Source organism: Bos javanicus, chromosome 10, assembly GCF_032452875.1.
Source record: "Bos javanicus breed banteng chromosome 10, ARS-OSU_banteng_1.0, whole genome shotgun sequence".
In the NCBI taxonomy this organism is placed as follows: domain Eukaryota; kingdom Metazoa; phylum Chordata; class Mammalia; order Artiodactyla; family Bovidae; genus Bos; species Bos javanicus.
In genome coordinates, this window is record NC_083877.1 from 35444993 (window position 1) to 35459070 (window position 14078).

Below are 14078 nucleotides of genomic sequence, written 5' to 3' on the forward strand. Positions count from 1 at the left end.
TGACAGATACTGGGTCCGGGAGAGTGATGCTACTGGCTTGGAAGGTGGAGGAAGGGGGCCACAAGCTAGGGAATACTGGCGAATGTCTCTAAAAACTAGAAAACAGGAAACAAATTCTCCTGAAGGGCCTCCAGAAACACAGTCCTGCCAACATCTTGTTTAGTGTGAGACCTGAGTCAAATTTCTGACTTACCAAATTGTAAGGTAATAAATTTGTGATGTTTTAAGCTGCTAAGTTTATGGAAGTTTGTTAGAGAGCATTAGAAGACAGAATATACTCCCTCCCTCAGAGATTCATGAGTGTAGTGAATCGGTCAGGACTGCTGTGCAGCTAGGCTTGTTCAAAAACCCTGCTCCCCAGCCACATCTGAGCTTACCATGGTTTTTTCCTCAAGAAATCAGAACTGGGACTAAAGAATGTCAGTAGAGGCTGGTCTTCTGAAGGGGAAAAGAGGCAAAACCTCCGGAGCTGTAGCATAGCTGTATTTTCTGCCTGGGACTGCAGCAGAGAAGCAAGGTGGTGTCATTACCACATTACAGATGAGTTAAAACTGAAGGTCAGAGAGAATATGTCGCTTGCCTAAGGTTGCACATTTGGTATGATTTCGACAGAATTAGATTCTAGTTTTATTCAATTCAAGTGCGGGGCAGGAAACAGCTGGGTCAGAGCCGCCTAAGAACTCTGGACACTTGTGACACTTGGGGCAGACAGCAGGGGGTGGTCATAGCCTGGCCAGCCAGTCCAGAAATCAGGTCAAGCGCAAGCACTCAGAGATATCTCACTATGCTCATTATATCAGAGAATTCTGATGCTTAAAATGTTCCTCGCTTGGCTCAAAGATTAGCTCTAGAGCCTGGACGCAGAAAGCACCTGTTGAGAATTTACACCTCCTGAATTTACACCCGCTAAGCTTGCAGCACCTGGACAGCCACAATCCCCGGAAACTACCACTCCCACTATGCACCGCGACAGCGTTGACTAAACCCGGGATAAACTACAAGTCCCAGGATTCCTTGGGCACGAGCGCAGAGGAGCGGAGGGGCGTAGCACGTTGTCCGCGCGGGACCGTTAAATTTGAAACTTGGCGGCTGGGCGTGAGAGCTTGGGGTGGCTGGTTCGTGAGGGAATTAGGTGCTTGCTTTTTCGGGGAGCACCCTCCGGTCGCTTCAGTGCCTCGAAGGGTAGGTTGCAGAAGGAGGCCCAGGCGATCTGAGGCTCTGAAGAAAGGCCCGCGGGAGGACGAGGCCCTGAGCCGGGAATGCAGGATGGCGGCGATGCAGAAGGAAAGGGGTGCTCCGAGGTAGGTACCGGAGAAGGGCGGCCGGGAGCTGGGCCTGCGAGCTCCTAGGGTGCCTGGCAGTGACAGAGGCTCCGCTGAGAGCAGTCCAGGAGAAGAGCAGGCCCAACCGAATCGTCCTCCCTGCTGGAATTGGACGCGAGGAGTGGAGGTGAAGGCACAGGGTTAGCACTGACCTCAGTGCGCTGAGGGCGCGTGAGAATCCTGCTGCGTCCAGCTGCAAAGCCAAGGAGGCTGTGGGACCCCGGGGGTCCAAAGGGCTTGGACTTTGTGGTCTGTGTTTGTATCTCAGCCCAGCCATTCGCTAACTCTGTGACTTTGGGTACGTCTTTAAATGGAAGATGCTGCTGTTAACGCTACCTACCATTCCGAGTTCTGGGAGAATTCAGAGTATTTGTAAAGTAACTGCCTCCAAATAAGTGCTTAGTACATGGTAGGTGCTGTCTTTAAGTTAGTAGCATAGTTAGAAATCTGAAAAGCCCTTCTCCTCATGCTCGCTGCTCATCCTTATTTATCCATAAGGAAATGGCAACCCACTCCAGTGTTCTTGCCTGGAGAATCCCAGGGACGGGGGAGCCTGGTGGGCTGCCGTCTATGGGGTCGCACAGAGTCGGACACGACTGAAGCGACTTAGCAGCTTAGCAGCAAGCTCTTCTGGATTGAAATTCTATGTGCGTTTTCATTAGGGGCTACACGGTACTTATGGGCTTCCTAGGTGGCGCAGTGGTATAGGATCTGCCTGCCAATACAAGAGACACAAGAGAGACTCGGGTTCGATCCCTGGGTTGGGAAGATCCTCTGAAGCAATAAATGGCAGCTCCAGTATTCTTGCCTGGAAAATTCCATGGACAGAGGAGCCTGGTAGGCTACACTCCATAGGGTCACAGAGAATCAGACACCACTGAGCACTACCACCACCACACAGTACTTAGATAAATGTCATTTTACGAGCTCTTTAATTCATGCAAAAGATATATATACTTTTTATTTTATATTGGAGTATAGCCTATTAACACTATTGTAATAGTTTCAGGTGGACAGCAAAAGGACTCAGCCATACATGTATCCATTCTCCCCTAAACTCCCCTCCTATCCGGAGTGCCACCTAACATTAAGCAGAGTTCCCTATGCAATAGGATAGGACCTTATTGCTTATCCATTTAAAATATAGTGATGTCATGCGAGATATATTTATTAACCACCTACAAAGTACTAGGTGTAACAAAAACACAAAAATCCCTATCCTTATGAAGCTTAAGTTCTGGGTGGGATGAGGGTAGGGAAAACAGGATAAATAAACTAAAAGGTAGATAGTGGTTGGTACAAAACAAACAAAACTGGGGAGGAGGAGGGTTGGTGCAATTTTTGATAGTTTTGAACAGAGGGCCTCACTGAAAAGGTGTTATTTGGATCAAGACTGGAAGGAAACTCAAGAGTTAGTCATGCATTGATCTGGGGGGAGAAGTACAAAGACTGAAGGTGAGAGTTGGGTGAGGCAGGGGCACTGGCTGAGTAATTGGAGCAGAATGAACCAGAGAATAAAAGGAAGTAAAAATGGTGAAGATGCAGGCATTGGAAGGACTTGGCTTTTACTCTGTAGTTGAAAGTTATTGGAGGGTTTTGAGCAAAAGAAAGACATGATCTGACATGGGTTTAAACAGGATCACTTTGGCTGCAGTATCGAAAAGACTAAAGGTAGAAAAGGATGGAAGCAGAGAGACCAGTTTAGACATTATTTAAATAGTCCAGGCAAGAGAAGATGGTGGCTTGAGCCAGGCTGAAAACAGTGGAGATGCTGAGAAGAAGGCTTATTTCTGGATATGTTCTGGAGGTGGAACCAACAGGACTTGCTGGATGACTGGGGGCTGTGAGAGGGGTGTCTAGGTTGGCATTAAGATTTTTTACTTGAGAGCTGGATAAATGAAATTGCCATTTATTTGAGATGAGGGAAAAAGCAGGTCTTTGAGGAGGCAAGAGGAGAAGGGAGGGAGGAAGCAATCCCAGCTCAATTTTGGACATTTAACAGATATTTTAATTGCTATTGTAAGAGAAGAAATCTAGAAACCTCAATATTTATTCACTGCTTACTACTGTTAGATCCTGTGTTAGATCATGAGAATAGAAAAATAAATGACATGGCCCTTATATTTACACAAAATAGTTAAAAAGATAAGAGTAGTTACAACTTACATTATTAATCACTTACAGTTTGTTTTCCTGAAGGGAGTTTTTAGCTCTCGTCTAGACTGAGGTCACACAAAACTTTCACTTTATTTTTGAAAAATAGTGCCTGTCTGTCTCTGTTTTAAACACAGAAATAGCATCTCTTGGCCAGAAGTAAACTTCTCTTCAAGGATTGTAGAGCTCTGAAGTTCAGAGTATATACCCTTTGTGGTGATTACCTCCAAAAAGCTTTTGCAGATTCCCCCCATAGAATTGACATAATTGGAGGAGCCATTTATGACCAGTAAACTGTATTTTTGTCTGCTTCTACTCTGGGCAACCTATATATATAAACTTCAGCTTTAAGTAATCAGTTGAAACATGGGGTTAGTCTGATAAACACTTTGCTAATTTTAAATTAAACAAGGTGATGTATTCAGTGATAGGCATCAATCTGACTTTTGTCTACTTTGCCAAATTTATAATATTTTTTTCCCTTCTTTCTTCCTGTCATAAACTTTCTTCTTAGGATATTGCTCACAATACTGTAGCCATGTTCTCTCTTCCATTAGGTAATACTGCAGCCTTGAACTTGGAAACCAGGTCACAGATAGAAGGTTAGGAGTATAACATTAATAACACTACTAATCTGCTGGCCCACTGTATTTAACCCAAAGATCATGAATTATCACTTTTCTGAAAACATTTACAATAATCCAGTGTTGTAACAATTCAGTGTTAGTATGAGATTTACTTTTGTTTCTCTCTTCACAGTGAAGTCATGTCCTTGGAGGGAGATGAATGGGAGCTGAGTAAAGAAAATGTCCAACCTTTAAGGCAGGGGCGGATCATGTCCACACTTCAGGGAGCACTGGCACAGCAAGAATCTGCCTGTAACACTACTCTTCAACAACAAAAACGGTATGTAGGATGGTTGGGGCTCCAACCAGCCATCATTCACCCCCAGCTGTGGTAGTTAATGTGGCCGTGGACCCATGCAGGATGGCATAAGGAGTGGAGTACTAAACTACTCTTCAAAAATTGGTAGTCTGAGAATCTGTTCCCCTCCTGCTTTCTTATCACACAACAGCTATCTAAAGATCCCCTCAAGCGCACTTAAGAAAAAGAGCTATAGGATTCCATTTCACTGGAGCAGCCAAACTCTTTATCAATAGAAATATTTCTCATACAGGGGTAACTGATAAGGAAAGCAAGTATCATATTATAGTATTTACCAAAAGAATTATGTCATTCTGAATCCTGAAACAGAATTAACTCTTTGAGACTAATCAATTAATGAAATTGCTTCTTTGTGTTCTGAATACTGAGGGAGAGTGCATCTGTTTATCCTTTGTCTGTACTCAATTATTAATGTTCTAGGAAAGTATTTTTGAGAATGTGTGCAAAAGAAATAGTGGTCTCCAAAGAAAATGTAAGCCTTGGAGAAACTGAATTTAAGGAACTCAGGGTGATGAAAAGCTGAAAAATACCACTATATTGTTCAATATAGTGAATGATAAAACTTGCTCTCCTTTGACAAATGTTTTGATAAATACACTTCTTTTCAAAAAGGTAAACTAAAGTATTGGTTTCTACCTGCAGTCTCGTGACCAAAAAATTCTTGTATTATCAGAAAATTATCATAATTTTGATCTAATGTAATGATTACCCTTGATCATCTCTTTGAATCTTTAAAAGCATTGGATTTTATGTTTTTGTTTCACAGATGGTGTTCTATTCTTAAATCTTTTTGATGACATTCTGTGACATTGTACTAGTTTTTCCACTTCACTAACTACTGTTCCTTTTTGCTTGTTGGCTTCCTACTTCATTTTACCTAAGTTTGTGTTCTTTGCCCTCTGTTCTCATTCCATATTCAAATTTTCCAGCATTATTTAACTACTGTCTACATCTCTTACTTGCCTTCTAAATATCTTTTTATCTTCCTGTAACATATGATGAGATAAATATTTCACTAGTGTATTAAATACTGAATCTCTTCTCTCATGTAGGACCTTCCTTTTTCTACTCCATTTTGATTAATGGTATGAATTAATCTGAATGATTAATTAATTCAGATTAATTAACCTGAATTACCTCACTGCTCTCTCATACTCATTGATTTAGTTGATTGCTAGGAATTGGTGATTTTTTTTTTAAAGATCTAATTATTATTATTTTAAACTTTTGACTGTGCTGGGTCTTTGTTGCTGTGTGCAGGCTTTCTCTAGTTGTGGTGAGCAGGGAGTACTTTTTGTTGCAGTGTGCAGGCTTCTCATTGAGGTGGCTTCTCTTGGCCACCTAGGCACATGGGCTTCAGTAGTTGTGACTCTCAGTCTAGTAGTTGTGGCGCACAGGTTTAGTTGCTCCAAGGCATGTAGGATCTTCTCAGAGCAGGGATCGAACTTGTGTCCCCTGCGTTGGCAAGAAGATTCTTAACCACTGGACTATCAGGGAAGCCCCTGATTTTTTTAAGTTTAATTTTTATGCAGTGAAAGGCTCAAATTTTTAAGTATGCTTAGGTGATTTTGATACACATTTCAAGACAGAACATTTTTATTACCTCCGAAGATTCTCTCCTGCACCTTCCCAATCAATCTTCCCCTCCTCCATGAAGAAACCAGTGATCACATTTTTATCACCATAGGTTAGTTTTGTTTATTTTACTATATATAAATGGAATTATGCAGTACTTTCAATATATTTTTTAGGCATTTTCACGTTGCATGTATTTAGTAGATTGTTCCTTTTTTTTAACTGAGTAGTATTTCATTTGTTTATCCATTTATCAGTTGATGGACAAATGGATTCTTTCCAGTTATGTGTTTTGTGGGTAAAGCTGCTATTTACATTCTAGAGTAAGACTTTTTGTGGACATAGATTGTCATTTCTCTTGGAATAGCATTGCTAGGTCATAGAATAAGTGTTTGTTTTCCAAAAAGGTTGTAATATTTTACACTCCTATCAGACACGTATTAGAATCAATTTTCTCCAGATCCATTCCCATATTTAGTGTGGTGGGGTTTTTTTGGTTTTTTGTTTTTTTTTTTTTCATTTTAGCCATTCTGGTGGATGTATAATAGTATCTCATGATGGTTTTACTTCCCATCTCCCAGGTGACTACTGAAGTGAGCACTTATTTATTTGTTTATTGGCCATTTATATATCTTCTTTTGTGATGCGTTTGTTCAGATATTTTGCCTTATTTTACAATTGGAAGATCCCCTGGAGGAGGGCATGACATCCCACTCCAGTATTCTTGCCTGAAGAATCCCCATGGACAGAGGAGCTTGGTGGTCTACAGTTCATGGGGTCGAAAAGAGTTGGACATGACTGAGCATCTAAGAATAGGACTGAAAGAGTTCTTTATGTAGTCTGTATACAAGTCCCTTATCAAATATATGTGTTAAAATATTTTCTCCCAGTTCATGGCTATCTATTTTCTTGGTATTTTTTGACAAGCCGAAGTTTTTAATTTTGATGTCTGATTAATTAGTGTTTTTCTTTTAGTACCTTTTGTGTCTCCTCTAGGAAATCTTTGCCTGCCTAAAAGGTCCTTTTTTCTGAAAAAAGGAAAATATCCTGTAATTTTTTTTTTCTCCTAGTAGCTATGTTTTAGCTTTTATGTTTAAGTCCGTGATTCATCTTAAATTTGTCCTTGTGCATGGCGTGAGGTTAGAATAAAAGGTCTTATGCTTCCGTCCCTACCCTCATATGCCTATCTGCCTTCAGTTGTTGAAGAGAGTTTTTTGTCTTTCCCCATTAAATTGCTTTGGGGCTTTTGTCAAAAATCATTTGGTTGTGTATGTGTGGATCATTTCTAGACTCTATTCTGTTCCATTGATCTAACTGTCTACCTTTTCATCAGTTGTATGTTGTCTTGATTAGCTTTATATAATAAGACTTGAAGTCAGAATAAGTTCTCCACTTGTTCTTTTTCAAAATTCTTTCAGCTATTATTGGTCCTTTGCTTTTCCAAAATTTAAAATCATTGTGTCAGTTTCTAGAAAAGAGACTGCTAGGATTTGAATTGGATTGCATTGAATCCATAGATAAATTTGGAGGTTTGTTGATTTTTATCAATAGTGTCTTGAATTTTTTTTTTCATTATTTCATTATCTTATACTTAAATCACCATTTTAGTCACACAATTGTGGCCCCTTTTCTAATTTCTCCTATTCTTATACTGTTGTTATCAAACAGGGTTCTTGGATTCTTTAATCAATAGAAATTGATAAGAGGCCAGACAAGACATTCAAGCAAGGCTTTACTGGGACTAGAGCTGCAGGGAGCAAAAACAAGTAACAGGTTCCCTTGCTTGCTTCCTGAACATGGGCCAACTGGTGCCCTAAAGGGAATGAGGGTAGCGGTGGGTCCAAGGTTTGGGCTGGAGGGGTGGCTCGGGTGATCTGCCCACCCCCTTGGTTTTGCTGTATGCAGGGATCATACTGCAGTACCCTGCTTTTGCTCTGGACACCTTAGAAGCAGCAGTTGAGTTTTTGGACTTTTTGTATCTTGTTCAAAATTTGTTCCAGCTGTGTTCATGTACACAGTTATTTTTAACTCCCTTATAGTTTCTTTATATTCTCTTGCTCCAGAAAACATTTCTTCAGGTACAAGCACTGTAGCCAAGGGTCCCAGGTCTCAGCCTTTTTCAGTGTTACCTGATTAATCTTCTTGAAATCTTTACTTACCATATTCAAGATACTCTCCAACTGAAGAACCAGTACTGGCTTGAACAGGCAGAATCCAAGCTCTTTAAATTTGCATTTAAAGCATTCTCTTACCTCTCTAGATATCTCCATTTATTCCCAATACTGACTCTATGTTATAGCTGGATAAGCTCTCTGATTTTGACAACTGTATTCAATACTGATTTCTCTCTCTCTTGGAAAACTCTCTTTTTCTTTGAAATCTTATGTTTCCTTCAGAGTCCCACCTTCTACGACTGCTTCTATAACGCCTCCTTTTGACATCATGAAGCCTTTACTATCAATTCTTGGCAGTTGTAATATACTGCTCTGTATTGTTAATTTTTCATTTATGTACTGTCTTTCTTATTAGAGTTTAAGGGTCTTTTGTGTCAGGGACTACTCTTATTCTTTATGTTAAACATAATCCCTTATACAGTTATTATTGATAAATTGTTTATTTAAATTGTGGTTTATTACATAATACTTCCCCTCTATTCTGACTGGTCAATCTTTAACTTCATCTTAGCCCTCTGCCTTTGTAAGCACTTTATAAAGTCATATTTCACACTTTCTCTGAAACATTCCTCCAATTTTTATATGGTCTAATTCTTCTTTGACTAATGTTATCCATGGAATTTCTCTGTAAGAGTCTTATTTCTGGGTATATATTTATGTGTGTGTATATATTTAGCTTCTTCAGTACTATCATATGCATATAAAGGTAGTGGGTGTCATTTATTGAGTACTTAACTACTTACTTTGTTAAACACTTTACACTTAAGACTAATCAACCTAATAAGATAGATCATATTATTATCCCCATTTTACAGATGAGGTAACTGAAAGCAGAGTTTAAGTAGCTTTTCTAATGTCAGTTAGTCATTAGTGGAGCTGCACTGGAACCTTGGGAGTCTTGTTCCAGAGCTTTAAATGCTGTGTAATAGTGCTTTTCTATAAGTTGTCTTGAAATTTATCTAATTTCTTCATATTTTGTCTCTCCAGTTATGTTATCAAACAGAATCCTGATTATTTCTATTCTTTTTCTTTCTGTTTAACAAGCTCTCAAACTCCAATACATTTATCTAGATTGATATTAAATACTTAATAATGAATAAAAATAAAGGTGACACTTGTTCATTTGGCTGTTATCACTATTGCTTATGCTAACATTTTCTGTTTAAATTTCAGAGCATTTGAATCTGAAATTCGATTTTATGCTGGAAATGACCCTCTGGATGTTTGGGATAGGTGAGTCTTTTTTATTTAACAGGGCAATAGAAACTCAATAGATGGAGTTCTTTTAGCTATGCTTCTCAAACTGGATTGTGTGAAGCAGTGTGTTAGAGTAGAGAGTAGTGTTTTTGAGACACAAAGAAGCAGAATAATCATAGTGTATCTTCCTGAGGTGTGACTGTGAGCTATACCCGTCTGCCACCATCCTCATTTTTTCCCACAGGTACATATTAGCAATATTTAGAAAAGTTTGAGAGATACAGGTTTAGGACATGTCACTGAAAAACTCTAAATAAACATTGTCAACATATTAGATATTTCTACTTTGAAAAGTCCAGAATGGATCTTGGAACAAGACATGTTAAACTTGAAAAATAATTCATTTCCTCTCTTCCTATTCAGATATATTAACTGGACAGAGCAAAACTATCCTCAGGGCGGGAAGGAAAGCAATATGTCAACATTATTAGAAAGAGCTGTAGAAGCACTACAAGGAGAAAAACGATATTATAATGATCCTCGATTTCTTAGTCTCTGGCTTAAGCTGGTAAGTCTTTCTGAAGTGCCATCTGAGTTTAAAATATTAAATTAAGAGATTTTTCTCTACAGGTATCTTATACATCCAAAAACTGAGCTGTTCAGTAGATACTAAACATTCCATAAATACTCAATATTTGTTAAATTGTTTCCATCTAGAGATGCATTTTACTATATTTTTTTTAACCCATTAAAAGTGATCATAAGGCCATATCTGGCCATATCATAAGGCCAGATAAGATCATCTCTCTCTGTAGGAATGGGTTATTTATCGATTTTAATCATCATTAGTCCATGCAGCTATACTTGGGGAGGACATATAGGAACCAGCACGTGGTAGGTAGTAGTACAGTTGTTTGGGAAAAGCTTTTGTAGGTGATTCTGCTGTTCCTTTCTTCCATTTTTTGAATCATCACCATAAAAAAAAGTGTTGTTTATATTTTATCTATCTTTCATTTGTTTTCATTTAGTATGTTGCTATAATTAAAACTATTGACCTGACCACTTTGTACTGTCTTACTTGACATGTAGTTCTTTTAAGAACACTTTTGAGGATTTTTTATGAAAACATCTTTATAAAAATGATGACCAGAGTTTCTTAGACATTAACTCTTCTCTTTTATTCCAAAAGAGATTAGAGAAAAGCAACTGGGGACTTCCTGGTGGTCCAGTGGTCCAGTGGTTAAGAATCTACCTTCCAATGCAGGGGACACAGTTTCAATCCCTGGTTGGAGAACTGAGATCCCACAGGCCATGGGGCAACAAAGCCCACACACGACAACTACTGAGCCTGCACACCACAACTCGAGAGAAGCCCACACGTCTCAAAAAGAGACCACCTAACCCAACTAAGACCTGATGCAGCCAAAAATAAATAAATAAATAATTCTTTTAAAAAAAGGAAAAATGCCAAGTGGTAAATATTTAGAATAGAATTTTAAGTGATAGAATTAGATATTGGATAAAAACTTTAAATAAAATATATAAAAAATTAAAAATAAGTAGTCAAGTAATTCTAAATAATAGACTATTTTCAACAATCATTGTAATACGATGAAATACCAACATTGGAAATTAATAAGTTTTCTGGCTAAAATATATCTCCATATTTCTGGCTAAAATATAATAAAATAATTATTAATATAGTTAAATGAATCTTGAAGACATAATTATCTTGATTTCTGCAGGTCATTTGACATATCTTGGCATCCTTATGTAAGTTGGTGACATTACCTTAGGGATAGTAGTTATGGGAATTTATAAGAAAGGGTGGCACACAAAGAATGCTAAACAGATTTGTTAGTATGGAGACTGTGGTTCCTGATGGTGTACCAATAGATTTTGTTGTTCATTCTATATATAATATTCTTGTATGTGACTTATTAGAAGGTTGAACTAAATAAACCTCTAAAGTGACATTTAATCCCAGGTTTCTATGATTATATTTAGTTGGGGCTATTAAAAGTAGTAATTGGAATAATTTCTCTGTTCACTTGTGTTAACCCAATGTTTATAGTGAAGAGTAATGATTATCATAGAGTAAAAAGCATAATCTAAACCAGTGCTCCTGAAAGAATGATCTGTAGACTGTTTAAGGTAAATACAAAAATTGAGAGTAAGCGTTTAGAAATTTTATTAACAATTTAATGTTGTGCATCTATGCACATCATTTTTCTTGTAACTTCTATTTTTATTGTCTTTTTAAAAAATATCAGTCAACAATGCAATGAAAACTTTTAAACACACACACCTAAAACTGTCCCCTTCACCGCAGGTAATTGGAAAAGCACTGATCTAGATAACCCTCAAGTTCAACATTTAAAAAAAAAAAAACTGCCCCCTTCACCACAGGTAATTGGAAAACACTGGTCTAGATAACCCTCAAATTCAACATTAAAAAAAAATAAAAACCCTCAAATTCAAATTATTAGTCCTAGAGTGATCAGCAGTAATCTCTAAACTTTATACCTGGGAAACAAGGTGCATATTAAATTATTTTGCTCTCTTTCTTAGTCTAAAGGAATAAAGATGGGTTCCTCAAACTACTCTTTTGCTTTGCAGAAAGTTTTTTCCAGTCATTTTTATAAAGGATAACTAAAATCTAGCTAAGGAAAAATTTGTTCTTAGAAAATATCCAGTATTTTTAGTTAAAAGTTTAAAATGGTTTTAATTTGGCTTTTTAAGAGTTACCAGAAAGATATGTTTAATAATTTTTGAATCGATTAATCTAACCATCTTATCCTTTTATTTATTTCTTAAGTGATCTTATTCAGCACTCTAGAATAACCCAAACTGTATTCAGTGCCCCATGCTGCACCACAGCTATTCAGAAAACCATTACTGAAGTGCAGTCAATTTTAAACTTTATTTATGTAGTAATAGATATCAAGGACTTGCTCTTACAGTGATAAACATTGAGAATTATTACTTTGCTTGAAATATCATCACATGTGGGAAAACATCTCTAATTTGAATAAGCAGAAAAACTCCATTACTGAATTACTGTGAAATTAAACTATAAGATACTAATGGATTTTGTTAAAGATATAAATGGAACATTTCATTTTTTTCTACTAGACCGTGGGTAGGGACTGGAATGTAGTAGAGAGCAATGTTTTCTGCCTTTGTGGAACTTACTTTATTGAGAAAGACAGATGGGTTAAGTCTAACAGGAGAGAAAGAGGGAAAGTGTTGAGATGTATGGTAAAACATACGAGGCAGACTAAACCAAGGCTACGCAATCAGAAACAGAAAGATATGAATGAAAATACATGTAGTAAATGAACAGGAGAAAATATTATCCTCTGCAGTAGTAAAAGAACTCTTAATGAGAACACTGAAATGTTATTTTTATATGAAAGTAGAAACTTTTAAAAATAAATATTAGCTATGAAATTATATTTGGAAATAACTACTAACATTTTAAATTTGTATAACCATCTTAGAAAGCAATTTACTTTTTAACATAGTTCCACTTATAGGAATTTATCTTAAGGGAATAATGTAAAATGTGAAAGGCAATATGCTTAAAGGTATTCATTACACAGTTATTTACAATTGGGAGAAATTAGAAGTGGTTTGTCCAAAAAATAAGGGAATAGTTAAATGATGAAAGATCTACTAGATGGAACATTGTTCACCTGTTCAAAAATATTAATTAAGTAGCAGCATGGAAAAATGAATGATGCACAGTTAAATGGAATAAAAATATTTAATTATGATTAAAACTATAAAATGACAAAAATCTTTTTATCCTGTGGAAAAATGTTCCTTTTTTTCCTCAAGAGAAAAATAAAGACTGAAAAAATATATCAAACTTGTTAGTGGTGTGGGATTTTACTGATCCCTTCCCTTTCCCTTTTTGCTGCTCGAATTATCTGTATTGTAGCTGGTCTTAATAAGGTCCCTTTTAAAATACAGATTTGACCGTGTCATTTCTTAGCTCTCCTACCCCAACACATATAACATTGACTATCAGGTATATTTACAATTGATGAGCTTGACTTTCAAGCCTGGTCACACCTTTTTTCCTCAAACTTCTATCTAGCCTACACCTCCACAGATTTAGTCTTCAGTGTCTTTGCTTATGCTTTTTCCTCTGCCTAGAGTGCACTTCATTTCCCACTCTTTACCTTATATAAGTCTATTTCTCCTTAAGGGCCACACTCAAATATCATGCATTCTTGAAAGCTTTCTTTCCCATTTCTTTTTCTTACAAATTAATTCCTTACTTTTGTCAGGTAAGGGATTAGTGTAAATGTGTTTTAGGTCCTCCCAATATATTCCTTATAATCTTGTGTTATAATAATAGATAATATTTTTTTCAGTGCAGAAACTACATATTGTATCTCCAGTGACTGGCACATAACAGACAAAATGTGAAGAAAAATTGGTTAACTGCTAATGCTTTTAATTTGTTACAGGGGCATTTATGCAATGAACCTTTGGATATGTACAGTTATTTACATAACCAAGGAATTGGCATTGCACTTGCTCAGTTTTATATCTCATGGGCTGAAGAATATGAAGCTAGAGAAAACTTTAAGAAAGCAGATCTGATATTTCAAGAAGGTATTGAACAGAAGGCTGAACCACTGGAAAGACTGCAGTCCCAGCACAGGTAAACTTCCTCTCTGCAGCTTTTTGTAACTCT

At 37.2% G+C, this 14078-nt stretch overlaps 1 protein-coding gene across 2 annotated transcripts in view; it reads left to right on the forward strand.

Moving 5' to 3' along the window:
• The first annotated feature begins 1025 nt into the window (after positions 1–1025).
• Positions 1026–14078, forward strand: part of BUB1B (BUB1 mitotic checkpoint serine/threonine kinase B) — a 55105-nt gene continuing 42052 nt past the window's right edge. Inside the window, exons 1-6 of one of the 2 annotated variants that reach the window (XM_061430758.1) lie at positions 1026–1301; positions 4034–4078; positions 4236–4382; positions 9344–9403; positions 9791–9935; positions 13849–14045. In XM_061430758.1, coding sequence (XP_061286742.1) covers positions 4243–4382; positions 9344–9403; positions 9791–9935; positions 13849–14045 — 542 coding nt within the window. In that variant the 5' untranslated portion in view covers positions 1026–1301; positions 4034–4078; positions 4236–4242. The remainder of the gene's footprint in view (positions 1302–4033; positions 4079–4235; positions 4383–9343; positions 9404–9790; positions 9936–13848; positions 14046–14078) is intronic. The other variant, XM_061430757.1, reaches the window with a different exon arrangement.